Raw genomic sequence first — 27,574 nt, forward strand, 5'->3', positions numbered from 1 at the left:
TAATTTGTCCCAGAATTACTAACAGTGGGGCTTAAGCAGATTTTGATTTGTGAAGAGAACATGAGGAAAGTCCCAAAGAAACCTTTCGAGAGCACCCAGAGGCTGCCGGGCCCTGTGTGGTGCTTCTCAGGGGGACTGGGTCCTTGGTCCTGCCGAGCCGCGGGGCAGGTGCAGCGGCGGTGGCTCTAGGCCGGCAGGCCGGGCAGAGGGAACTGAGCCGCGAAGCTCTCCACCTCCTCCCGGAGGGCTCGGATGGCCCTGCGGTGCTGCTCATCCCCTGCCAGCTTCTCCTTGAACTCCTTCAGGCCAGCCTTGTCCCCAACATCCTTCTGGATCTGCAGAGTCAGTTCTATCCCTGTGACACACAAAGGAGTCCTCTGGGACCAGGAGACCCGAAGACCCAGCTAGGGGGATGACAGCCGTAGGGATTAATGTTCACCCAGAGTGATTCTGTGTGCACCCCTCCGTGGGCAGGACCAGTTTACAGATGTTCCAGACCAATGGTTTGCTAAGCGATTTCTACTGTTTCCTGTCCCCCACACCCGGCCTTGACCCAGAACATCCCTCAGTGGCTGGGTCGCAGTGCTCAGAGACTCCATACACAGTCGAGGTGTCGGACTTCCAGACAAGCATCCTTACCTTTGTGGATAAACTGGGCTACTTTCCGGAACTCCGGTTCCAGGAGTCCTCGGGACGTCAGTGCCGGGGTCCCCAGTCGCAGCCCACTGGGCCGCAGGGCGCTTCTGTCACCTTCAACAGAAACAGGCCTGTCCTGGGGCCGCACTCACACTCTCCTCTGACCACCGTGTGTGGGAAAGCGACCCTTGGGCAAAGAACAGGCCTGCAGGTGCCCACGTGCGGGAGGAGGGCACTGACTCAGCGGAGAGGAGGGGCAGGCACAGTAGAAAGTCACTTCTATGACGTGGCCTTTGCTCCTCAGTGAGGCCAGCCTCTGGGTTCGGATTGTGTCACCCATCCTTGTTAACAGCCCACTGAGCGCCAGCCTGTCTCCCAGCACCCCCTCGCCCTGTCCTGGCTGGAACCGCTGCTGCGCTCCCACCTGGCACGGCACACGTATCCCCCATTATCACAGCTGCAACAGCCCAGAGGTACAGACAGTGTGTAAGAGAAGACCGAGGAGGCCCTAGCTGGTTTGGCTTAGTGGATAGAGTGTCTATGCACTCAAGGGTCCCAGGTTCGATTCTAGTCAAAGACGTGTACCTTGATTATGGGCATATTCCCAGTAGGGGATGTGCAAGTGGCAGATAAATGATGTTCCTAACTATCTCTTTCCCTTCTTCTCTGTAAAAAAATCAATAAAATATATATATATATATTTTTTAAAAAGAAGACCGAGGAGGATTCTCACCTGGGCAGGTGTTCTTGTTGCAAGCAATAGAACAGGCTTCTAGCACCTTCTCAGCCCTACCACCATCTGTGCCTTTGGAACGGAGATCCACGAGGATCAAATGGTTGTCAGAACCACCTGGAAACCAAGTTGGATGTGGAAGAATGTAGATGGTGACTCCATGCGAGTGGAGGAATTCTCCCTCCTAGGAAAAGGGCTGGGAGGACAGTGAGCCCCACCGCATGTCCTGGAAAGATGCTCAGGACCCGAGGGCTGGACAGGGAGGACCGAGGGGTGCAGCAGGATGCCTGGTGAGGCAGAGGGGAGGATGCAGGGAGTTGAACTCCCTGGCCTCCCCACTGCAAAGACCCAGCCGCCGGCTGCCCGGCAAGGGCCTCGCGTGTCTGCGAGTGCCGCTCGGGGTTCCGCCTTCTCTGACAGTTCCCACCATCTCTGAGGCCAACCTTCGAGGCTCCCTCCAAGGCAGCAGGTGGCGGTGCCGTTTATGGGACAACGGTACCCACTCCCTCTGTGGAGCACGTGCTGGGCGCCAGCACTACTACCCTGTCCTATCTGACCTCTAGTCCTGCAAGGGCGATCGTAGGGAGTGGTGCAGATGAAGATGTCGAGGTGACAACATTCTGCAACTGGCCCACGTGCCCGGAAGTCTCCCAAGTACAGTACCTGGGTCTTGTCACTTTCAACTCTCATTAATGCCAAGTCACCGACCTGGGCAACAGCTGTGGCTTCAAAGATGGTGACAAACCAAGTCAGCGCTTAGCCCTGGACCCCACAGCCTCCCGCTTCCTGGCCGTGTGGCTTTGGTCAGGCAGCTCAGCGTTTGGAACCGCGGACGCCCCTTTGTAACATAAGACCAGCGACATGCAAGGCTGTAAATCATGCTTGGCCAGCGCCGGGCAGGTTGGTACCCAGATGTGCTGGCTGCCCTCCCAGTGCCCATGATCTGCTTCAGCTGCACCCAGTCTTCAGAGCAGGGGGAACGAGGGGTGAGGACAGGCCGGGGGCTCAGGAAGTAGGGACCCACCGAAGGCTCTGAGCAGCAGGGCTGTGGGGGTGCCTCTATCAGATGAGTTTGTCCTAAATCCCAGTGATGCCAACCAAGCCTGGCTCCCAGACCAGCGCCCCCTGGGAGCGGGTTGGAGGCAGGACCCGCCCCGGGCCTGCATTAAGTGCACATCCACGTTTGAGAAAGTGACTTAGAGAACCGTGAAGGTCCCGGTCCCGACAGAGCCCGGGGCTTTCTTACCGGAAGGTGTAGAGGAGGGAGGAGAAAGCAAAGAGAGGAAGTGAAGGAAAGAGATGCTTCTCAGAGAACATGGCATCTGCCCAGCTCATGCGTCACAGGCCTCGTGGGGAGCCCACTCCTCAGTCGGGGGTCTGTAAAGGCAGCAGGCAGGGTGGCACCTGCATCCACAGGGCACCAGGACCCACCTCCCTGGGCCACCTCTCCTGGCACAGACGGCAGCCGGCAAGCCCGAGAAAGCTGCCCTTCCTCTCGGTAGCGAAGTACGCTCCCTGCCTGCCAGCTCCCACGGCCGTCCTGACTCTGAGCCTGAGGGACGCACGGCCCCCGAGCGAGCCCGCAGCCAAGTCCGGCTCACGCAGGGCCTCCATCTCCAGTTCAGGCAAAGGCGGGCCCAGCGGCATCTGAACTCCCTGGCCTCCCGCAGGTGGCCTGCTGCACCGTGGCCCGTGGGGTGAGTGGGTCAGTCCTGCAGGCCACGCCAGGTGTCGCTGTGGGCAAGGTTCTGGTGCTGCCACCCACTGGGCGTGACCACGGTGTTCCTAGCCTCTCCGTGAGCTCAGGGACTCCTTCAGAAAGCCTCCCTGGCCCAGCAGGGGGCAGCTGTCCCTGTGTGAGGGGGGAGGCCACCACACTGGCCCAGCAGGGGGCAGCTGTCCCTGTGTGAGGGGGGAGGCCACCACACTGGCCCAGCAGGGGGCAGCTGTCCCTGTGTGAGGGGGGAGGCCACCACACTGGCCCAGCAGGGGGCAGCTGTCCCTGTGTGAGGGGGGGGAGGCCACCAGGGCGCCTCCTGGAGGTGCCCTGACTCAAACCCCGGCAGCCGCAGCCCAGGGCCCCGCTACAGCCACACCCTGCCCGGGGGAGTCAGAAGCAGAGGGTCACAGCCAGGCGGGGGTGTCACCTGAGTTTCAGTTGTACCTGTGACTATTTTGTAGCCCAGCTCCATCAGGGCCGCGGCCAGCGCCCTGCAGTTGGCCACCACCTGGCGCTGGTACATGCGGAACTCCGGCGTCATGGCCTGCTTCAGAGCCACAGCCACCCCTGCAGGGAGACAGCGGTTAGAGGCGGGACGGAGCACAGACAGGCCCAGACTCAAAAGCCTGGTCTGTCAGGCTTGTTCTTCGCCGTCACGGAAAGGGGCGGACGACACCCCCAAGTGACGTCTGTTTTTGACCTGGCCGCGCCGCCCGACCTCTTCCGGTCCAGGCAGCTGGTCTCCCGGGATGGAGATGTCACAGGAGAGCTGCTCTCAGCAAGGCGGGCTGGCGGGCAGCCCTCCAGCTCCATGTGTGACAATGCTGCTGAAAGCTGGGGCGGTGAGGCCAGATCAGACCCCAGGCGAGGGTGCAGGCCTGGGCCACCTGCACGTCCTGACCCACCTGGTACCTGTGTGCTTGTGAAGCACAGAAATGGAGAACACAGACCGCACGGGCTGCGTCCCGCCAGAGGCTGGAGGCTGGGCGACGCCATCCTCTGAGGCGGAAGGAACTGCAGACGCTGAGCTGCGGGGTTAGACCTTAGTCCTGGGCTCCCCTAGCAACTGCTTTGTCCAAAGAAGAGAGTGAGTGACTGAGGTCGCCACAGATTTCTGAGCCGCTTGTACAGAGAGGAAATGAGTCGGGACTGCTTGCTGGGGGTCCTGGAATCGGGTCCAGGAGCCACGGGTGCGGCCCCAAGGCCAACGGTGCTAGGATCTGACACAGGTGTCTTCCCCACAGGTCAGGGAGAGGCATGTCCTCGCTCACCCCCTCCCTCTGCCATGCCTTCTTCCAGCTGTCTGATTCCTCCCCGATGGTTCTTAGAGCTCCACAGACTGGCCTGACCCAGCTCCCGAGGGCGCCACACCTGCCCCTGCCTCGGCCAGTCCCCATCCCCCTGGGCTATCTCCCAGACGGGGACTTTCCTCTCGTGTCTCCCCAGCGTGGAAGTCCTGGAGGACTTTGGTGGGGGGTGAGGGGGTGAACAGAAGTAGGACTGACCACCGGGGCTGCTATGGGTGAAGGGACACCGCCGAGGGCTTGGGGTTGGGTTCTTGAGGTCCTACCGGCAATGGCATGGTTGTGGGGCCCGCCCTGCAGCCCGGGGAACACGGCGGAGTTGATGAGCGGCTCCAGGTTGTACAGGATCTCTTTGCCGGTTTTGGGGTCCGTGCTGCGCACTCCTGGATGAAGAAAGATCAGGATGGAACAACAGACGGGCTGGCTTCTCCCCTGGACTGACCCAGACTGCGGAGCCGTGGGCGCTTCGGGAGGTGAGACCTGCATGACATGCTGTGGGCAGAGAGGGCGCCGGCTGCCAGGGGGCACCCCCCTTTCACAGATGGAACGGAATGATGAACATTTCCCTCAGAGACCGTCACAAAGAATACGCCTGGGGCACAGCTCCTCAGAGAAGTGCCGGGATGGCCACTCTGAGGAGACTCGGGCGGCTAGAGACGGGACTGGGCTCCTTTTGGAGAAGAGTTAATAATCAGGACCAGCCAAAACCGGTTTGGCTCAGTGGTAGAGCATCGGTCTCTGGACTGAAAGGTCCCGGGTTCGATTCCGGTCAGGGGCATGTACGTTGGTTGCGGGCACATCCCCAGTAGGGGGTGTGCAAGAGACAGCTGGTCGGTTTCGCTTTCATCGACGTTTCTAACTCTCTGTCCCTCTCCCTTCCTCTCTGTAAAAAATCAATAAAATATATTAAAAAAAAAAAAATCAGGACCATAATACCGATGTGTCCAGAGCTTTTTGTGAGCCAGGCAACCAGGGCCGCCGGCACAACTAGGGAACGGCTGTCAGCACTTCCCGGCAGGAACCCACGCATGCTCACTGCAGCGGCCATGGCAGGCGCTGCGGTCCTGCCCGGAGCTGAGGGGGGCGCAGAGGCTCACCGCTGGCCCCAGGCAGGGCCAGGACTCACTCCGGCTGGCTGAGCGGGCAGACGGGCAGCGGGGAAGGCAGACATCTCCCGGGCGGGAGGGGGCTACCTGCCCGGACACCCAGCGCACGGAAAGGCCTGCAGGTGCAGAGGGGCCCACCGCACATGGTGCGCCGGGCGGGGCCAGGGAGGAGCTGCTGACGCCAGGCCCCTGCACAGGCCCACACGGCTCTCTCACAGGTGGGAATCCCAAAATATGGAGCACCCACATACATGTGGGCTGGAAGCATCCCACTGCTGGAGAGAGAAGTTCTACTGACATGACAAACGGGCACTATGACTGGTACATCGATGCCTATAGTCTTCTCTAGAAAAAACACGGCGATTCACCAAAACAACTCTGTGCCGGCGGCCCCGGTCGCCTTGGTCAGCCACGCAGTCCTTTCCCCTCGGCACCTGAGGCGGCCGCCCAGCATGATGCAACCTCCCTTCCCGGGTCCGACAGCTGCGCTGCGGCTTCTCTCCAGATCCCTGCAGCCTGCCCTCACCCTCAGCCGCTCTCAGATCCAGTCTCCCCCGCCCCACCATGGCTGTGCACACCCAGAGGGCAGGAACCTGGCCCGCCCGCACAGCTGCCGCCCGAGGACGCACCTCGCCGGTAGAAGATCATGCCGGCGCGGCAGCCTCGCAGGGTCTTGTGGGTGGTGGTGGACACCACGTGGCAGTGTTCGAAGGGGGAGGGCACCACGCCAGCCGCCACCAGCCCGCTGATGTGCGCCATGTCGGCCATGAGGTACGCCCCGTTGTCATCGGCAATCTTGCGCAAGCGCGCGTAGTCCAGGTTTCGGGAGTAGCAGCTGGTTCCTAAGGCGGCAGAAGCGACCCGTTGTCGGAGATGCCGCAGCCAGCTCGGCCCGGCGGCAAGCAGAGAGCCTGGAACGTCTCCCTCCAATCGGAGAACAGAGATGAAGGACGCTCTCGAAAAACATCTTGTGTCCAGGCAGCCACTCTGATCTCTGCCTCTTCGATGCCCTGGGTGAGGACAGCCCCCCTGTGATACCACCCCCGTTACTAAGGATTAACGTTCCCAGATGCTTCTCGGGAACAGCCTCGGACCTATCCACAGGGCTAATGCGGCAAAGTGGTCTCCGCCCTGAGAGAAGGACGCACGTAGACCCGGAGCTCAGCCATCCACGGCGGAGACCGGCGTGAGCCCGGCCGGGGAGGAGCAGAGCCCGGGGCCGGGACCACCACCGCGTCCCGCCGCCATCACCTGCGATGATGAGCTTCGGGTGGAAGAGGCGGGCATTCTCCTCCAGCTGCTCGTAGTTGATGTAGCCAGTGTCCGGGTGCACCTGTGGAAGCATGGACACCAAGCTCAGGGGCCCGAGCCCCGCCCCGGGCCAGGCGGCTCCTTCCCCCGCCCAGAGCTGTCCACTCCTCTCCGCCTGAGGCAGGAAGATGCCCAGGCCGGGAGCCCTCGTTGGCACGCCCCTGTAGTGCAGGCCACCAAGCAGCACTCGGACCCATGAAGGCCTGAGGGGTTCGGGGACAGTGAGCCCCCCCCCCCAGGTTCTCCTGGGATGAGGAGGAACTAGAAAGCCCCTGCAGAGAACAGGAGCGAGGGCAGCAGGCAGCCGACAGGAGGTGCCCGCCGGCAGCTCCTTCAGTGCCAGCCCAGGGAGGCCACAGAGACGAAGTCGTGGGATCAGGAAACCTGAGAGCGGACTTCCCTCACCGCTTGTATACCTAGGACCTAGCAAACCTGACTCAGAAGCAAGCTACTAGTAATTGCATTAGTGAGGTCACTGGATGTAGGATCAAAAGCCAATTAAAAAATCAATTATATTCATATCCATGAGCAGCAAAAATCAGAAAATGAAATTTTAACATGACAAAAGATGTGCAAGGCCGCTATCCAGAGCATTATTGAGAGACATGTAAAAGCACTCAAAGGTGACAATGCAGGCTGTGCGCGGGGAGGGACAGCGTGGCAACAGAGCGGGCAGGGAGCCGGCTGGGACCAGGTGCGGAGCCGCAGGGCAGCGAGGACTCCAACATGTGGTGCGAGGTCGGCAGGGTGCCTGCCGCAGCCACCACAGGCCTCCAGACACCAACTCAATCCCGATGGAGTGCAGGTGGTAGGACGTTTCTCAGTAAGTTCAATTTACTGACGTTATGTTAAAGCATCTACGTACGCGAAGGGGAAGTAAAAATAATCACAGGGGCCAGTGTGGCTCAGTGGCTGAGTGCCATCCCATGCACCAGGAGGTCACGGTTTGATTCCCGGTCAGGGCACATGCCCAGGTTGCGGGCTTGATCCCCAGTGTGAGGCATGCAGGCGGCAGCCAACCCACATTTCTTTCTCTTGGATGTTTTTCTCTCTCTCTGAAATCAATAAAAACTTATTAAAAAAAAATCTCAGGGGGTACTGTAGGAAAGTCTTAGGGGTGTGGGGGGCATGGGAGCCCTCGGGGAGGAGGTGGAGAGAAAGTTCTCGCATGGAAGCCCCACCCCATGAAGTTAGGTGGTCATCCTTTCCAAATTAAAAAAATGCTTTCAGCCAAAACCAGTTTGGCTCAGTGGTAGAGCGTCGGTCTGCGGTCTGAAAGGTCCCGGGTTCGATTCCTGTCAAGGCATGTATGTTAGCTGCGGGCACATCCCCAGTAGGGAATGTGCAGGAGGCGGCTGGTCAATGTTTCTCTCTCATCGACGTTTCTGGCTCTCTGTCTCTCTCCCTTCCTCTCTGTAAGGAATCAATAAAATATATTTTAAAAAAAAATGCTTTCAGTTCAACACAAGCACAGATGTGCGTGCGCGAGTTCTGGTCTGGAAAGCAGGCTGAAAGACCACTTGTGGTTTTGTTTTGTTTTAAGGATGTAGCTGAATCTTTCTTAGTCACCTAAACTCAGCAAAGAAACTGTTAACTGGAAAATCAATGGCTGATCCACATTAAAAAAATGGACATCATTCTAAAAACTTTTAGAGGACATAATTACCCCCCCCACAAAAAAAAAAAAAAAAAATCAGTTGCTACTCTTTCCCTGCACTTTTTGATTTTGAAACTTGTGGGATATTTTTTAAAGTTTGTTTTTGTTTGTTTGTTTTTAATTTCAAAAATTCGGCAGTAACACATCTCCTGGAAGGATTCACAGGCATGTGACCAACTGCCCTGCAGCCAGAGCAGAGTGGAGGCCTCGGAGAGGAAGGAGCCCCCTCCTGGCACAGGCCCAGCGGGAAGGAGGTGCCTTACTCACAGGGCAGAGGACAGCAGGTACAGCAGGTACGTGCTGTTTCTCCACAGGGATGGACTGCCCGGCCCGGGGTGGGCGGTGGCTGGTGTGAAAGTCCCCTGGGGCAGTGCTGAGAGGCTGGGGGAGAGCGGCCTGATGGGTAACAGCTGCTGCTGAAGACCAATCAGGTTTGTGTCCTCCTGCTTGACTACCAATGCCGGTGCCCAAAGCTATCCTCCAGCAGCTGAGCCGGCAAAGCTGGCCAGGGTCCCGTCTCAGCCACTCTATACCGACCAGCCCAACACTGGCTGGCCTCCGTTGTCCACAGGACTGAGCCTGCATAGTGCATGCCAAAGAAGAGGGTGGCTGTGGGGTGACTGGGTGCGGCCCCAGGCTTGCTAATACCAGGAAGACTTCGATAACAGCAGACATTGGGCTAAAAAGCACAAGGCGCCCCAAAGGCCCCCGTGAAGGTTGAAGAGCAAGCCCACGGCTCCTCTGCCACAGGCTTCCCCCGGTGAAAGAAGCCAGAAATCGGCATTTGTGCTCTCAGTGCAAAGACTGTATCACTACTGTCCTGTTTCAGATTCCACGTTCAAGGTCAGCACTGGCGAGTGAGATACCGCCACTGCAAACACCAAGGCTTCCCATGGAAAGAAATGAGCCAGCACTTGCACTCAGAAAGCATATGACCGGGTAGCCCAGCAGGTTAGAGCAGAGTCCTGATACGCCAAGGTTGCAGGTTTGATCTGTCAGGACACATACAAGAAGCAATCAATGAGCACACACATAAGCAAAACAACAAATCGATGCCTCCCTCCTCTTTCTCTTGCCCCTCAAAATCAATGAGGAAAAAAAAGCTTATGTGCAATTACTAGAACTGAGACAAAGGCTAATAAAACAGCAAACAGCCCTAGCCAGTGGATAGAGCGTTGGCCAGCAGACCAAAGGTTCCCAGGTTCAATTCCAGTCAAGGGCATGTACCTGGGTTGCCGGCTCCTCCCTGAGCCAGGCCCTGGTTAGGGAGCGTGAAGGAGGCAACCAATCGATGTGTCTCTAACATCGTTATTTATGTCTTTCTCTCTCTAATACTCTCTCTAAAAACCAATGGGGAAATATCCTCAGATAAAACACACAACAAAGCAAAACAGCAAACAACCAAGGACATGCAACATGCTAAAAAAAAAAACACCTGCGGAACCCCCACTGGGGATCCAGCCCCCAAACGGGCATGGGCCTTGACCAGTTCATAGGTCAACGCTCACCTGAGCCACACTGGCCACGGCTCTTTCTTTGTTTCCTAAGTATGTTTTTGTTGTTGTTAGTCCTCACCAGAGGATATTTTTTTCCATTGCTTTTCAGAGAGAGTGGGAGGGAGGGAGGGAGGGAGAAACATTATAGCGAGGTGAGAGAGACACACTGCATGGGTGGGGTTTGAACCCAAAACCCAGGTACCTGCCCTTGACCGGGAATCGAGGAAGCAGCAGGTGCACAGGGTGTACCGTGAGCAGGTGTGCATGCCACCTCTGTACCACTCTCTCCCATCTTCACGGCGCACTGTCTGCACCCCCAGGAGGCCACGGGTCTCACACACACTTTTCTCTATTGATTTGGGGGCAGGGGGAGAAGACATGGTCTGTTGTCCACCCATTCATGCACTATTGGTCGCCTCCTGCATGTGCCCTGAGTGGGGCTGAGCCCTCACCCTTTTCATAGCAGGATGATGCTCTACCCAACTCAACTACCCGGCCAGGGCCTTACATACTTTTTTTTTTTTTTTTAAACCAAACTGCTTATAATGACAAGGGCCCCACATAAATATGTGCCGGTCCCGCAATGGGCATAGGGCCTGGCTAAGGAGGCTGGCGAGGTGCTGATGGGGCTGCGGGCTGCGGCGGGAGCTCCGGCTGCAGCTGCTGTCACTAAGGGTCCAGCTGGGGGACTGGTTGTTGGGAGGTGTCACTGCCCTCGCTCTGGAGCAGCTGGCAGCCCTGCTGTGGCTGGAGTCTCTACACAGTTGCCTCCCCAACCGTCCCTGTGCCGCAGCTCAGCCCCTCGGGGTTCCACCCCCACCGCCCAGCCTGCCCTGTGTGCCCGAGGACACCCAGGGCAGGGACATGACCAACGGTGAACGTGGGGCTTCCTACAGTGCAAAGCTCTTTCCTATCGGAGCAGCCACACGCCGGCGGCTTTCTGAGGAGGCAGTGGAGAGAGGCACTCTTACCTTATAGGGCATGGATTCAAAGAAGATGGACGTAGCAGAGATTTTCTTCTTGTCTGTCATGAACCCGTGGGTCAGGTGGCCTCCGTCTGGCAGGTCCAGGCCCATGATGCGCCCATGGGGTTCCACCAGGGCGGTGTACACCGCGAAGTTGGCAGGGGAGCCTGCAGCGGGCAGACCAGAGGGCGTATAATTGCTCCTGCCCAGGCGGCACCTCGCAGGACTCCCAGCTGAGCTACCAGACCATCCACCGGAAGGGGCCAGAGCAGACTAGGCCACCGTGTGGAAGAGAGAAATGCTCCGTCTCTGACTCGATCAGGTTAAATCTGTGTAGCTCCCATGGCCGCTAGGCTAACGGCCTGCTCCCGATGTGCCAGTCACCAGAGGGAGTCTGCGGGGCCTCAACTCTGCTTTCTTAAGATGGGTTTGAGATCAGGGCCCATCTTCTCGATCAACAAATCTTCCCTTCCTCCAAACTCTGAGTTTTGGCCTTTCAAAGTGGGGGCACGTGGACTTTGGACGGGAAACAATGATGCATTCCTCAAGCCCCCAGAGGTTCCCCACACCCATCCCTTTGGAAGGGAGGGGAGGGGGGGAGGGTCAGACCGTGCACTATCTTTGAGGGGCAAGGACAGCGGAGCCAAAGCCGTGGAGAAAGACAAGCTGACAGGAGGCTTTTTCTAACTCCCGTGGATGGGCAGGCCTCGCTCAGCTCCTCTCTGTGAGCCTGGTAGGTAGTTACCCGAGTAGGGCTGGACGTTGACCCCCCAGCACTGGGGGTCCAGACCATAGGCCTGCAGCGCTCGCTTCTGACAGAGGGTCTCCAGCTCATCGACGAACTCGGTCCCGCCGTAGTACCTGCGAGAGGAGCAGATCAGGGCCTCTGGCGGAGCCAGAGACTGCGCGCTGGATGGCACAGGAGTGGGCCCGGGTGAAGCCACGGGGTCGCCCTCCCCAGTGCCCGCTCCGACTCCGAGTCAGTGTCTCCTCATCCCCGAGGAAGCGGACGTGAGCTACAGGGCCAGCCTGGCATTAGCCTCGTGCTGAGCGGAACAAGCCCGATCCGGCCCCGACGTGGGCACCAACAGCAGTCACGCTCAGGGAGACAGAATGTGCAATGGTGGTTGACAGGGGGATAGGTGGAGGGAGAGGTAGAGGGTTTTTGAATTTCTAATAAAATTTTACTTCTCATTTAATGACAACATATCAAAATTTCTCATATATTGCCGAAACTGGTTTGGCTCAGTGGATAGAGCGTCAGCCTGTGGACTGAAGGGTCTCAAGTTCGATTCTGGTCAAGGGCATGTACCTTGGTTGCGGGCACATCCCCAGTGGGGGGTGTGCAAGAGACAGCTGATCGATGATTCTCTCTCATCGACGTTTCTAACTCTCTATCCCTCTCTTCCTTTCTGTAAAATATGAATAAATTAAAAAAAAATTTAAATATATTTTTTAAAAAATTCTCATATATTTATGTTTTTATTGGTATACATACTAATAATCATGATAACTCAATCCAGAAGAAATTTTTAATACTAAGGCCTTGTGGTCACAAAAAGCTTAGAAATTTTTGAAATTATATGTGTTTACATTTTTTTAGTTATAGTAAAAATTACTAACAAAATTTAACATCATAACCATTTTTAAAAAAAATGTTTTTATTGATTTTTAGAGAAAGAGTGAGAGACAAAGCGATCAGTTGCCTCCTGCATGCTCCCCCACAGGGACTGAGCCAGCACCATGGGCCTATGCCTCCACCGGAATTAAACAATGACCTTTTGGTGCATGGGACGATACTCAACCAACCGAGCCATACCACCTGACCATTTGTAAGTACACGGTGTAGTAGTGTTCAGTGCCGATAAGTACTCACACTGTTATACAGCAGATCTCTAGAACTTTTTCATCTTGCAAAACTGAAACTCTACACCCACTGAACAACTCCCCCTTTCTCCCTCCCCGAGCTCCTAGGAACCACCATCTACTTTCCATTTCTATTATTTTGACTATTCTAGGGACCTCGTATAAATGGAGTCATATAGTATTTGTCTTTTTGTGACCAGTTCATTTCATGAAGCATAATATCCTCAAGGTTCATCCTTGCAGCATGTGGTAGTATTTCCTTCTTTTTCTTTTATTTTTAAAAAATATATTTTATTGATTTTTTGTTTGTTTGTTTGTTTGTTTTTTGTTGCAGAAAGGAAGAGAGAGGGATAGAGAGTTAGAAACATTGATGAGAGAGAAACATCGATCAGCTGCCCCCTGCACACCTCCCACTGGGGATGTGCCCGCAACCAAGGTACATGCCCTTGACTGGAATTGAACCTGGGACCTTTCAGTCCACAGGCCAACCCTCTATTCACTGAGCCAATCCGGTTTCGGCTCCTTCTTTTTCTTATTGTATGTACTAGAGGCCCGGTACATGAAATTCATGTATGGGAGGGGGGGTGTCCTTCAATCTGGCCTGCACCCTCCTCTCAATCCAGGAGCTGCAGGATTGAGCCTAAACCGGCAGTCAGAAATATCTCTTGCAACCCGGGACCGCTGGCTCCTAACTGCTTGCCTGCCTGCCTGATCGCCTCTAACTGCCTCTGCCTTGGCCCCTGTCACCAAGGCTTAGTCCAGAAGGACATCTGGAAGGTCGTTCAGCTGTCCAGTCTAATTAGCATATAACACTTTTATTATTATAGATAGACCACCTTTGCTTATCCACCTGTCCATCATAGACACTTGGGTTGCTCCCATATGTTGATTACTGTGACCAATGTTGTTATGAACATGGTGTATAAATATCTGTTTCATTCCCTGATTTCGTTTTTATATATTTTGTTGATTTTTCACAGAGAGGAAGAGTTAGATGATAGAGAGTTATTAATTCCCTGATTTCAATTCTATTGGAATATATACCCAGAAGTGGAATTACTGTATCATCTATACTAATAAGAGAAACATGAAAATTAACCATCACTCTGTTATGCCAACCCATGCCCACCAGCCAATCAGGAGTGAGTATGCAAATTAACTAAACAAATATGGCAGCAGCCACTGAGCTGGAGCCAGCTGGAGGCTTGGGTTGCCCCCGGCAATGGAGAAAGCCAAGCTTCCCGCCTGTGCTGGCCCTGGCCTCTGCTCAAGGCTACAAAGTTTCAATTATAGAAGATAAACAAATCCCAAGAAAAATGGCGGCGGCCACGGAGCTGGAGCAAGCAGGAGGCTTGAGTTCCCCCTGGCAATGGAGGAAGCCAAGCTTCCTGACCAGCCCTGGCCTCTGTTTCAATTATAGAAGATAAATATATCCTAGATACTTGCTTTCAGCCGGCCCTAGCCTCTGCTCAAGGAGGTGCTGAAAAATTAAAAAAAAAAAAGAAAAGAAAAAGAAAAAAGGAGTGGCTGGGACCTTGGGTCACTGGGGGCTGATCATGCCAAGATGGAATGGCAGGGGCAGTTGGGGGTAAGCAGACCAGGGGGCCAGTTGGGGGTGATCAGTGGGGGTCAGTTAGAGGTGATCAGACCAGCAGGGGAGAGCAGTTGAGGGTGAGCAGGCCAGTGGGGAAGGTGGGGAACAGGCCAGCAGGGGGGGCAGTTGGAGGTGATCAGGCTGGCGGGGAGGTATTTGGGGGCAAGTAGGCCGGTGGCGGGGAGGCAGCTGGGGGTGAGCAGGCCAGCAGGCAGAATGGTTAGGGGTGATCAGGCAGGCAGGCAGGTGAACAGCTACAGCCAGCAATCTCAGATTGTGAGAGGGATGTCCAACTGCCAGTTTAGGCCCGATCCCTGTAAACCAGCAGTAGGACATCCTTTGAGGGGTCCCAGATTGGAGAGGGTGCAGGCCAGGCTTAGGAACACCTTCCACCCCCGTGCACGAATTTCGTGTACTAGGCCACTAGTATAATTCTATTTTTCATTTTTTGAGGAACCTGTGTACTGTTTTCCACAGTGGCTGCACATTTTACATCCCTACCAACAGGGGACAAGGCCTACTCCTCTATAGTCTCACCAACACTCGTTTTGTGTGTGTGTGTGTGTGTGTGTGTGTGTGTCTACAGTAGCCATCCTAATGGGAGGGAGGCAATAGCTCATTGGGGTTCTGACCGGAATGTCGCTGATGTTCAGTGATGTTGGCACCTGGTTCATGTGCTTGCTGGCAGGAGTTACAGTTTAATGGGTACAGAGTTTTGTTTATACAAAATGAAAAAGTTCTGGAGATGATGGTGGCGATAGTTGTACCATATTGTGAATGTGCTTAATGCCACTGAACTGCACACTTAAAAAGGAAAATTTTCTATTATGTATATTTTACCACAAAAAGGAAAAAAGGGCGACTGAGGGGTTTTTACTCACAATAAGGCAGGTTAGTAGGGAATTAGGGAAGTTCCTTGCCACATGGGCTGGGGAAACAGAGAGCTAACAAACTGGCCAGCCATCCAGCAGACACAGAGCTCTGGGTGACGAGGAACAGCAAACCTGGTGTAGACTTGCCCACAGGTAGCCTGTTCCTCCTGGCATATTGCTGGTCCTGCAGCTTAAACCCCTTGCCTTGGGGCTGACCAATTAGTGGAGACCATGACCCTGAAAGTGGTTAATTCCTCCCCTAAATGCCCAGCCATAAACCCTCAGGAGGGACCCAGCTGGCACTCCCCCTCCCAGGAGCGCCCCTGCCTTCCCTCCCCTCGGGTGGGCGCCCCTGCTCTCCACGGGACCCACAGGGAGCAATGGGCAGCGGCAGCTCGTCCCGGCTCACCCTCCAATGTGATCTGTCTCCCTGACCCCTTTTCTCTGACTCCTTAGTGAACGGAGCAGGTCTCCCCCCTCTCCGCCCCCCCCACCCCCCAGGCTCTCCTGCTGCCTCTGTCCCAGCCCTTCCTGTCTCACTGCCCAGCTTCAATCAGCGTCCCACAAAGTCACCTGGACTCACGGATGAATTCTTCCCTGCACCACATCAACCACCCACCGCCTGGGCCCCTTTCCGGTAACAACACTTCTGATGTCAAATGTGAGGGGGTTTTCTCACGCCATCAGTTCTACAATTCAATTCAGCTGTGACCACCAGCGGGGCAGCCCCAGCCCCGAGGCTCAGGCTCAGTCCCCAGGCCGGCCCACTTCAGAGGCTTGTCTCCAGGCTGCTCACTTCTTTCTGATAAACTCTGGATTCCTATACCCTCTCTCACGTTCAGGAACTCACCAGAGAGACCCATGGGACGCAGGACAGCACTTTACTGACCCACTGGCCAGACGCGTGGGGCAGGTGTGGGGACAGGGTTTGGCTCCCGGGCCTCTCAGGATGCCCCCGCCCAGCACCTCCACCGCTCACCAACTGGGCAGCCCTCCCCTCACCGGGCTGGGTTTGCACAGGCTTCCCTGGGCCATCGGTGGTGACCGCGGCTTCAGCCCTCAGCACGCCTTGGTCTTTCTGGCCACCAGCCCACCCTGAAGCCCTCTAGAGGCCCAGCCAGGGTCACCTCTTAACACAAACGCAGGTGTGTTCATTATGAGTAAGACATTCCTATCAGATCCCAAGAGTTTTAGGAGCTCAGGTGCCGGAAACCAGGGACAAAGACCAGATATTTCTTATCATGGCCCCATTGGAAAGCATCTACATCTGCCCCAGCTCCACTACCTGTGTGCGAACTTGAAAAGTCACCAAATCTTAGTGAGTCTTCACTCTCCCGTCCTCACAGCATGGAGCACGGCCCCCCTGTCCCTGCGGGGCAGCCGTGAGGCTCAAAGGAGACAGTGGTTGTGAAAACACCCAGTGACTCCCCGAGTGCCACGCAAACGTGAGTCATTCTCGCAGAGGAACACAGCCCTCGCTGTCTGGCCGATCTGCAGAGAGCGCAGAGCACCTCAGGGGGGACTGCCAGGTCAACTCCCAGGGTGACCCTGCTTCTTCTGTGTCCTTCGGGACAAAAATACAAATTTGCACAACCACACGTCGATTCTGTAATCAGCACTTTGTCGGCGATGACTGTAAAAGCACGGTTTCTCCGGTTCTCCGGTGAGGGAGGTGACCCAGATCACCGCCCACGTAAAGCCAACATTCCTAACACAGCAACGCGTCTGTGCAAAGGTCAGTGTCCACTCCTGAGACCGCTCTGACTGCTCACACGCAGCAACCCCGCCCACGGCATCCCTCAGGGCGCCTGCCGACCTTTCCCGGAGGCTCCCCTCCGCTCAGCAGCTCCGCACCCTTAGAGGGCCTGGTGGCTCGGCAGGAAAGCCCCCAGGAGCCGTCGGTGACCTGGCCTGGCGGCTCTGGAACACCGGCGCTCACCGCCCGGCGTGAAGGTGTGTGGGACCGCGGCATGGACAGGCAGGCGCCCGCGGGGCCGCACTCTGCAGACCCGCGCCGCGCCCGCCTGCCGGAGCAGCGCTCAGCAGCATCCACATACCTCTGGCCGGGGTACCCCTCCGAGTACTTGTTATTTAAGCAGGAGCCCAGGGCCTCCAATACGGCGCGGCTGGCGAAATTCTCCGAGGCGATGAGCTCCAGTCCAACCCGTTGCCGGTGACTCTCCTTCTTAATGATGCTGTAAACCTGAAGAGGAGAAAACAGACATAAACACTGGGACCTCTAAGCTCAGCGTTCTGCTCTGATCAAAACAATGGCCGAGGAAAGAGAAGAGCCATTTTACACAGCCACCTCAGAGGTTGACCATAACCCAAAAAACCAAACTCAGAATCTAGTTAAGATAAACATCTCACCTAATTTTTAACTCTATACCATCTTATCTTTAGTTTTACATTTCACCTCGTTTTCCTCTCCCTGATTCCTTGCTTCTCTTTCTTAAGATAAGCTTCCTTAAAAGACGGTTAGGCCAGGCTGGTGTGGCTCAGTGGTTGAGCATTGATCTATGAACCAGCAGGTCACATTTAATTCCCAGTCAGGATACATGCCCAGGTTGCGGGCTCCATCCCCAGTAGGGGGCGTGCAGGAGGCAGCTGATCCATGATTCTCTCTCATCATTGATGTTCCTATCTCTCTCTCCCTCTCCTTTCCTCTCTGAAATCAATAAAAATATATTTTTAAAAAATGCATTAATAGCCGAAACCGGTTTGGTTCAATGGACAGAGCATAGCTTGGGGACTGAAAGGTCCCGGGTTCGATTCCAGTCAAAGGCATGTACCTTGGTTGCGGGCACATCCCCAGTAGGGGGTGTGCAAGAGGCAGCTGATCAATGACTCTCTCTCATCGATGTTTCTAACTATCTCTCTCCCTTCCTCTCTGTACAAAATCAATAAAATATATTTTTAAAAATGCATTAATAAAAGATGCTTCTTGGTGTCTGAATGTACTCCTCTGAACTGTAAGAAAAGGGTCAAAACTCAGTGGCTTTCCCGTCCCTCCCGAGCACCCAGCACAGCACTCTGCACTTTGTAACCTTGCCCACAGGGCTCTCAGCTCTTTGCCAGCGGCTGCCTGTGAGCCTGGCCTCTTACACTGACTGCAAGGCTGCTCTGAGTGAAGGGCACTTAGGATTAGAGCTAGAGAGGAAACAGGAGACTGGGGTTTAAGGACCCCCTCAAAGACCCCACCACCTCACCTCGATGTCGCTGTCTTTCAGGGGCTGTGCCAGCATTTTCTCGTGCGAGGACCACAGGTCAGCATTCTCGGGAGCCTTGCTCACTGCAGTCGCCATTGCACTGGTTCAAAGTCGCCTAAAATAGAAGAACTTCCAGTGTTAATTTTAGTCAAAGCTCAATGCAACCCATTAGTTCTCTGAGTTGCTAAAGTATCGACACTATTTTTTAGCCCCTCCCTTCAACTGCTTGGCAAATATGAGACCATTCTATTGCAACACCACCATGCAGGACTCCCGGTCCGCTCCGAACTGCGATGTCAGCTTGTTATCCAGTTGGTGATGAGCACCACCCCGCTCCCTGGGAGGCCTGACCCTGCGGACAGAGCGTCCAGCCTGTTCTCAACTAACCTTTCCTGCTGGGCTCTCCCCAGCTACACAACCTCCTGGGAGGCAAGGGTTGGTGTTACTTTTATTTTTTTTAAATCTCCCACAGAATTCAGTGTGGCCACACATGAAGTAATTTTTGCCTGAACAACAAATTACTGACTTAAGTGTTAATGTTTTCCATTTTTCAAGCAATGAAAACGAGGCTCAGAGAAGTAAAGCATCTTAGGCTGTGGCTGCACAGCAAGTTGGCCATGAAGGTCAGACTCGAAACCCAAAATCGTACGCTCTCTTTACCACAGGATTCCTGTAGAAACTGCAAGTTAAAGCATGCACTGGCTTAACTACAAACTGCCCTGTAAGAATTATAGATAGGGGGGAAAAAAACACAAAACCGTAGATCAATATTTTTCATCAGAAAGCTGTATCCCATCAAAACGCTGGGGAATTTACGTTTCTACAAAGAACGAGACTTTGTGACGTGTGGCATCTCCCCTGGCGCGAAAGTTAAATGTTCCCAGGAACCCATCCCCCTAACCAAGCTGCAGCGTTTCCGTAGCGCTCCAGTCACTTGGAAAGCTTTCATCCACTGGCCGGTGTGGCTCAGTGGCAGTGCTCAGCCCATGCACTGAAGAGTCTCGGGTTCGATCTCCATCAAGGGCACACCCCTCGACTGCATGTGGATCCCAGGCCCAATCCGGGTGCTTTTGGGAGGGAACCAATCCACGTGTGTCTTTCTCACATCCGATGTTTCTCTCTCTCCCCCCTTACTCCCTTCCACCCTCTTTAAAAATCAATGGAAAAAATATCTCGGGCAAGGCTTAACAAGAACATTAAATTAAAAATAAAATAAAACAATTCACCGACAACTGTTTACTCAGGCCTCTCTGTGCCGCCATGGCATTGCTACTGGGAACACACTGTGAGCAACAGACTGGGCCTGCCATCAAGGGCCTTTCCTGGTGCGGAAGGTGAGTAGCAAACTGAACAAGAGTACTAAATGCAGACGGATAAAATGAGAGCGCCACCAAGGACAAGAGATGGGTGCTGGGGTGAGCGGAGCTCACTGTGGACGTGGAGGCAAGGCCTATCCTAGGAGAGGGCGTCTAGATTAAGAAAGATCCAGTCGAGAGGGAGGATCCAAGATGGCTGCTCAGGTAGACACCTAACCGCAGCAGCACACAACAATTTCAATGGAATACAACTAAAATGTAGAGTGGAGATTGCCTAGAGCTACAGGTAGTTGACTGACTGAAAATTCTACAACAAGAAGGAAAAAGAAATCCAGAAGGAAAATCAGAGGAGCTGAAAAAGCCTAAGGTACGGAGACATGCTGCGCGCACGCACACACTCGCGCGCGCGGACAGGACGCAGCCGGAGAGAAGGAGAGGGCTGGGTGCCTGCCTGGCATTCCCTAGCAGGAAGGAAATAAAACCCCCAGCCTGGGCTGAACCCCAGAACTGGCAGCGCTGAGCCCAGTTAGGGGCCAGACCCTGGGGACCCAGGCTCCAGCAGGGGGAGACGGGGCTGTGAGGCGGAATCCCAGGGGAGCGGCGAAAAGAGGAGCCCCGGAGTCACGCACATTGCGCACAGAGGACGGAATGTTGACTCTGATGCTGGATTCCCCTGGCGGGAAGAAACAAAGCCTCCGGCGGCGCTGAGCCCCAGTCCCGACTGCTCTGAACCCCAGTTCTGTGCCAATCCCTGGGGACCCAGGCTCAAGCAGAAGGAGACGGGGCTGTGAGGTGGAGTCCTGGGGGAGCGGCGAAAAGCGAGCCCCCGGAGTCGGGCACACTGCGCACAGAGGACAGTCTGTTGACTCTGATGCTAGACTCCCCTAGTGGGAAGGAGAAAAGAAGCTCCAGATTGGAGGAACACGACGAGGAACAGGAGCCCCTGCTGGACACCGGCCAGCCAGGCGCCAGCAAGGAGCCGGGCGATGGGTCCCCCAGGGGGGCTAGGGGGGTGCCCCTGGGCCTTCGACCGCTGAGCGCGGGCCACGAAGCCGAGGCCGGGGGCTGCTTCCTGGGCAGCGCCAACCCCGGCAACAGGCTGAAGCAGCACAGGAGCCCGCGGAGAACAAAGGGGCGCCACAGGCCAACCTGCTGAGCTTCCAGGACAAGGAGGAAGAAACCGAAGTTTTCAATGGGAAGAAATCAAGTGAGGGCAAAAGATAGTAAAATTATTTAAGAAAGAATACAAAGAAGATCTTGAAAAATTGAAGACTAAGTCAGAACTCAACTCAGCAGCCAACATTGCAACATAAATGCGTTTAAAAAAAAAAAGGACAGAATGTTGGAATGGCGGCGGCCAGGCCTAGAGTGCCCAGGCACAAGGCAGTGGCAGCCGGGCCTCGAGCAGCAACAGCCAGGCCCCAGAGCAGCAGCAGCCAGAACCAGAGCATCAACGGCCAGCACTGGAGCAGCCAGACCTGGGGCAGTGGCAGCCAGGCCTGAGGCAGAGGCGGCCAAGCCCAGGGTGGCCAGTCCAGGAACACCCAGGCCTGGAATGGCCAGGCCAGGCGAAGCCGGGCCCAGAGCAGCCGGGTTGGGAGCAGCCAGGCACAGAGCAGCAGCAACCATGCTTGGAGCAGCCAGGTCGGGAGCGGCCAGGCCCGGAGAGGCCGGGCCCGGAGCAGCCAGGCCCAGAGCGGCCGGGTCGGGTGCGGCCAGGCCCGAAGCAGCAGCAGCCACGCCCAGAGCAGCCAGGTCGGGAGCGGCAGTGGCCAAACCCGGAGCAGCTGGTTGTGGAACGGACCAGAGCAACAGAGGCCAGGCCCGGAGCAGCCAGGCCCGGAACAGCTCGCTCCTTGCCTGCCTCCGCCCCAAGGCTGCCTCTCAGACATGGCTGGAAACTTTTGGGGAACTTGAGGGTCTGCTGAATCACGTGAGGAAGGCTTAGATCTGGATGTGTTGAGTTAGTATAACGCTGGGGTTTTGATCTGTGAGTGCCTTGTGTGGGGCCTGGATGAGGTTGGTTGATCTATTTGTAAATGTCTTTTGTGTGAAGTGTATCCTTGGGCATGTGGAGGTATTATTGATTTGAGAAAATGCTAAGTAACTGATTTACTATCTGAAAAATTTAAAGTTCTGAAAGTTTAAGATCTCTTGCCAAAAAGAGGTTTTAAAGCTAACACCTCAATTTTAATGGAGAAAGGGAATGACAAGCCCTTCCTACCCAGAACAGGTAATCCAATTCCAGCCAGCAGCTATGTTTAAACAATGTGTCCATTTACACTTGAATGGCTACACCTTTTGATAGCCTAAGCCTAAGGGCAAGTTTACATGTAAACAAGTTTGTTCTCAATTCCCAGGGCAGAAAAAAAACAAGGTTTAAAATTATTAGATTTTAAAATTTATTCTTAGAAGTGTAAAAGTTTATTAATTAAAAAAAACAAAACAACAAGAAAAAAAGGAGATTGAAAAACCTTATGAACAATAATAGCAGTTCACTGTAGTAGAGTCGGCGATATGGGAGGGGAGTGGACTGACTGTTCTGGGGGGGGGGGGGGAGGAAGAGACTGAACATAAACTATGCACCTATGGATGAGGACAATGGGGGAGTGGGGAGGGGGTGGAGAGTGGGGTGGGAACCTGGTGGGGGGGGGGAAGAAATGAGGAACCTTTGTAATGATATGAACAATAAAGATTGATTAAGAAAGAAAGGAAGGAAGGAAGGAAGGAAGGAAGGAAGGAAGGAAGGAAGGAAGGAAGGAAGGAAGATCCAGTAACGAGGAGAGAGCCCACCTCCCAAGAGTACCGAGGTAATACATATATATATTGGCCTTGGCTCTGACCCCGTGAGTTGGTAAGTGAAAAGAGCTAGGAGCCTCTGTTGTTCTAGTGAGGTGACCCTGGGTGGGCCCCTGGTTGGCTCCTGGCTGGGGCCCTGGTCAACAGAAAGACAGCCAGGATCAGAGCTTGGGATTTTCAGCCCTGCCACCACTTCTCCAGAAAGGAGTTAATCTTGATCATGCCTACATGAGGGAGCCTGCATATATTCAGAGCTGACAGGTCGGTGGACACATCCACCCTGGAAAGTGATGCACCCTAACTCCACGGGCACAGAAGCTCCTGTGCTCTGGACCCTGCCAGACCTCATCCTCGTATTCATCTGTATCCTTTATCACTTCTCTGAAAAAACTGGTAGCCTGGCTGGACTGGCTCAGTGGTTGAATGTCAACCTATGAACCAGGAGGTCATGGTTCACTTTCTGGTCAGGACACATGCCCAGGTTGTGGGCTCCATTCTCAGTGTGGGGCATGCAGAAGGCAGCCAACCAATGATTCTCACCATTAATGTTTCTCTATCTCTTCCTTCCTCTCTGAAATCAATAAAATTATATTTAAAAAACTGATAAACGGAGAGAAACCAAGATGGCGGCATAGGTAAACACCTAAACTGCTGCCTCGCACAATTATTTCAAAACTACAACTAACAGACAAAATGGACATCATCCAGAACCACAGGAAGGCTGGCTGAGTGGAAATTCTACAACTAGAAGGAAAGAGAAAAGCACACTGAGACTCAGAGGACCTGCGGAAGGCAGAGATATGAAGGCGTGAGCGCAGAGAGGGCTGGCAACTGAGAATGCAGCTGGCTTTCCCAATCGAGAGGGAGACAAAAGCTCCCGACTGCTCTGAACTCCAGTTCCGGGTGAGACTCTGGGGACCCAGACTCATTTGGGGGAAAACTGGACTGTCTGGCAGCAGGCGAAACTCAAGGGCAGCTTTCTCTCAAAGGTGCTTTCAGAGATTACCATGGGACACTGAGACCCAGGGGCCTCTTAGGGCGGAACTGATGGGAAGCCATTGCTGTCTGCTCCGCCCTGAGATTCCACCTCATCCACCCTGAGCACAGAGGCTTTTGCAAGTCTTATCTCATAAGGATGTCTCCAGCACAGAAATTCTCCCAGCATAGACAGATCCTCACAGCCAATTGAATTCCTCCTAGTGATACCAACAGTAATCAGGCTTAACTACAACAAGATTGTGCACACAGCCCATAAAGGGGTACACCAAGAGTGTCCACCTCAGGTAACTGGGGAGGCTGAGCCACTGGGACACCTGGCGCACAAAGCCACTCTATCAACACAGGGAAGCAGCCAAAATGCGGATACAAAGAAACAGGTCACAAATGAAAGAAATGGAGGAAAGCAAACTACTGGATATTGAGTTCAAAACAATGGTTACAAGGTTACTCAAGAATTTTCTAGAATAAATTTAGCGAGACCCTCAAGGGTATGAAAAATGATCAACTAGAAATTAAACATACACTAACTGAAGTAAAGAATAATATACAGAGATCTAACAGCAGATTAGAGGATCCCAAGAATCAAGTCAAAGATTTGAAATACCAAGAAGCAAAAAACACCCAACCAGAAAAGCAAAAAGCAAAAAGAATTCAAAAATATGAAGATAGTGTAAGGAGCCTCTGGGACAACTTCAAGCCTACCAACATCTGAATTATGAGGGTGCCAGAAGAAGAGAGAGAGCAAGATATTGAAAACCTATTTGAAGAAACAATGATAGAAAACTTCCCCTACCTGGTGAAAGAAATATAGACTTACAAGTCCAGGAAGCACACAGAACCCAACAAAGGAATCCAAAGAGGACCACACCAAGACACATCGTAAATAATTAAAATGCCAAGAGCAAAAGACAAAGAGAGAATATTAAAAGCAGCAAGGGGAAAACAGTTAGTTACCTATAAGGGAGTACCCATACGATTGTCAGCTTATTTCTCAACAGAAACTATGCAGGCCAGAAGGGAGTGGCAAGAAATATTCAAAGTGATGAATAGCAAGAACCTACAACCAAGATTACTCTACCCAGCAAAGCTATCATTCCGAATTGAAGGTCAGATAAAGAGCTTCACAGACAAGAAAAAGTTAAAGGAGTTCATTACTGCCAATCCAATATTACAATATATAAAATGCTGAAAGGTATTCTTTAAGAAGAGGAAGAAAAAGAAAAAGGTAAAGATAAAAATTATGAACAACAAATATATATCTATCAACAAATGAATCAAAATCAAGTGAATTAAAAATCTGATGAACAGAATAAACTGGTGAATATAATAGAATCAGGGGCATAGAAAGGGAGTAGACTGACAATTCTTGGGAAAGGAGGAGTGTGGGGGATGCAGGAAGAGACTGGACAAAAATCGTACACCTATGGATGAAGATAGTGTGGGGGGTAAGGGCAGAGGGTAGGGTGGGAACTGGATGGAGGGGAGCTATGGGGGGAAAAAAGAGGAACAATTGTAATAATCTGAACAATAAAGTTTTATTTAAAAAATCCAAAAAACTAATAAACTTTAAGTGTTTTCCTGAGTTTTGTGAGCTGCTCTAACAAATAATGGAATCCCAGGAGGGGGTCATGGGACCCTCTGTTTTGTCGCCGAGTAGGACAGAATAGGATAACCCGAGACCTATTACTTGTGATTGACATCTGAAGGAGGCAGTCTCGAGGCTGAATTAACTCCAGGTAGAGCTGGATTGAATTGTAAGACACCCAGTGGTGTCTCAGAACTGCTGATGCGTGGAAACCCCCACACATGTGGTGTCAGATGGGATGCGTGGTAGTGGTGTGAGAGTAAAAGAGAAATTCAGCAGAAAGTTGTAGCTTTTCCGTATAAGTACACACACAGTAAATTTGCTGAACAAATATGCCCATTAGACAAAATAGTCTAATAGTCTCAAATTACAGTGATCCTCCATCTCTGGCACTATAAGCTTTAACCAGGAAATTCCTCTTAGGGCTTACAAAGCAGCCATTATTGTACGTTTAGAAATGAAGCACTGGGCTGGAACGCACGGACACTTCTGTGGTCACAGCGGCACCACCCTGCCAAGAACAGGCAGGCGACCTTGAATGTGGGTGGCCATGTCCCACATTTCCACCAGCGGTGGAGGGACACATGAATGGTGACCTCTGCACTCAGAATGGCCAGTTCAACCCATGGGCCCGTGTGTGGACCAACACGCACCCTCGGCAGTGGTAAGCCCACAACAAAAAGCTCCAGAGCCAAAAATAGGCTCAAAGGGAAAAGCTTCTTTTAAACACTGACTAGTCAAAGTTCAGAAGGATTTGAGGTGGCAAGCAGAATTCTCAACCACCCAATGGCTGAAGCCCATCAGGAACCCCCCCCCCTGGGGCAGGCAGCAGACCCACGGTCACTCTGTGAAAGGCACGGCTCCCTCCGCTCAGGAAAGAGGACAAAGTCTGCCTCCTCTGTGTTCCCACTCTTCTCACTGCAGCAACAGCCTGCCCGCCTGCTGCAACCCTTTCCCTGTCCAAGATGCCAATTCTGACGCACAGCGCCGCTTCCACCAGGCCAGAGTGTGGTGTGGCCAGCACCCACCCTCACTGCCCACCCACTGCGAGTCCTCCCCCGGGGCCTGTGACCACTCAGGATCAAGTCTCCCCCAGACGGAGTACTTCATTCACACTCTCAGGAAATCCATAGCCTCAGTCTAACGTAAGCTTTTTTTAACCAGGAAGAAGTTTGAGTTCTTCATTCAGAGTTCTAGATTCTGTGACTTGTTTCAATTAAACCAATTAGAGATATAATCTATTATATCTACTAAGTCAGTTTAAGTCTATTCTATGCTGCGGCACCCCGTAAGAAACATCCTGAGGGGTGCTGTATGGCCTTCACTGGGCTAGGGATGCAGTTCCTGCAGCCTCATCGGTCACGACATGGTGGAATGAGCCTCACTCGCCCCCAGGGAGACAGACCTAGGAAGTGAATTCATTCTCCAAAGCCACCAGCCTCCCCAGGTCTCCAAATCTTCCCTGGGCCTCGGTCACAGTGGCACCACCCCGGGGTCTGCGGTGGGAACCATCTGCTGAGTGTCACCTGTCTCGCAGACTCTGTGACCTCCACTTTACAGAAAACTGGGGCTCAGAGAGCTCAGGGCCTAAGGTCATGTCATTTGAACCGTTTTGCCCGGAGTTGTAAAGCCCTTCTTCGCAGCCCTGCTCACCCACCTCTGCTGCCCGCTCCCTCGAGGAGGAAGTTGCAAATCTGATGCAATAAAAACCTAAACTGGTGCTTCCAGTGCAGCAATGCCCGGCTGAGGCACCTGCGGGTGCGGGCTCAGCGGACCAAGGTCCACTCAACTCCCAGGACCCGGGAGCGCGGGGCACCAGGCCAAGAAGCCTTGGGCGCGACGTCTGTCTCCGAGGACGGGCTGCAGCATGCAGGCCCTCCCCCGGGGATCCAGGAAAGTGACCGCACACGTAGCGGCTGGGAGCGCAGGCCTCGGTGAGCCTCGGTTCGATCCCGGGTGCCCTGCTGCAGGGTTCCGCCTACACCGGCTCTTCTCTCCCGGCCTCGCCCTCCCCGGCGGTGGAGGCACCCGGCGCTGCTGGCTGTGAGGACACTGGGAGGGGAAGGGCTGCCCTGCATCTAAAAGCTCGGCCTGAGCGCCCAGAGCGCCGCAGCCCGGACCTGTGGTAAGCCGAGGCCACCCCTGCCGCACCGGGACCGGGAACGGCGCTCGGGGCTCCGCCGACCCATCCCAGGCTTCCCGCGCGCCCCTCACCTGCGCGGCCGCGGAGCACGTGGGGCCTGGAGACCGCACAGCCAAGCGCGGCGAGCGCCGGTCAGAGGCCCGCCCGGAGCTGCGCACCTGCCGGACCGACTGGGCGCGCCCGCCTGCCGACACCGACACGGAAACCGACACCGACACCAACACCGACCCCGCGGCCCACGCTGCTGTTGCGCAACCGACCGG

General features: G+C 54.2%; 1 protein-coding gene across 3 annotated transcripts; it reads right to left on the bottom strand.

Annotated features, from left to right (window-relative positions):
• Window positions 1-27,574, bottom strand: SHMT1 (serine hydroxymethyltransferase 1). 3 transcript variants are annotated; one of them, XM_036451851.2, is made up of 12 exons: window positions 27,383-27,574; window positions 18,470-18,584; window positions 17,318-17,463; window positions 11,674-11,789; window positions 10,935-11,095; window positions 6,751-6,832; window positions 6,129-6,341; window positions 4,660-4,776; window positions 3,534-3,656; window positions 1,370-1,486; window positions 640-750; window positions 1-355 (listed from the first exon to the last, which is right to left on the bottom strand). In XM_036451851.2, exons 2-12 carry the CDS (start codon window positions 18,563-18,565, stop codon window positions 186-188), a joined length of 1,452 nt encoding a protein of 483 aa, XP_036307744.1. In that variant the 5' UTR covers window positions 18,566-18,584; window positions 27,383-27,574; the 3' UTR covers window positions 1-185. The 3 variants fall into 3 exon arrangements, with proteins under 3 accessions (XP_036307744.1, XP_045442422.1, XP_045442423.1); XM_045586466.1 differs by having other exon boundaries at window positions 18,470-18,598; XM_045586467.1 differs by lacking the exon at window positions 27,383-27,574 and having other exon boundaries at window positions 18,470-18,881.

This window comes from Pipistrellus kuhlii, unplaced genomic scaffold (assembly GCF_014108245.1).
Source record: "Pipistrellus kuhlii isolate mPipKuh1 unplaced genomic scaffold, mPipKuh1.p scaffold_m20_p_23, whole genome shotgun sequence".
Lineage (NCBI taxonomy): Eukaryota > Metazoa > Chordata > Mammalia > Chiroptera > Vespertilionidae > Pipistrellus > Pipistrellus kuhlii.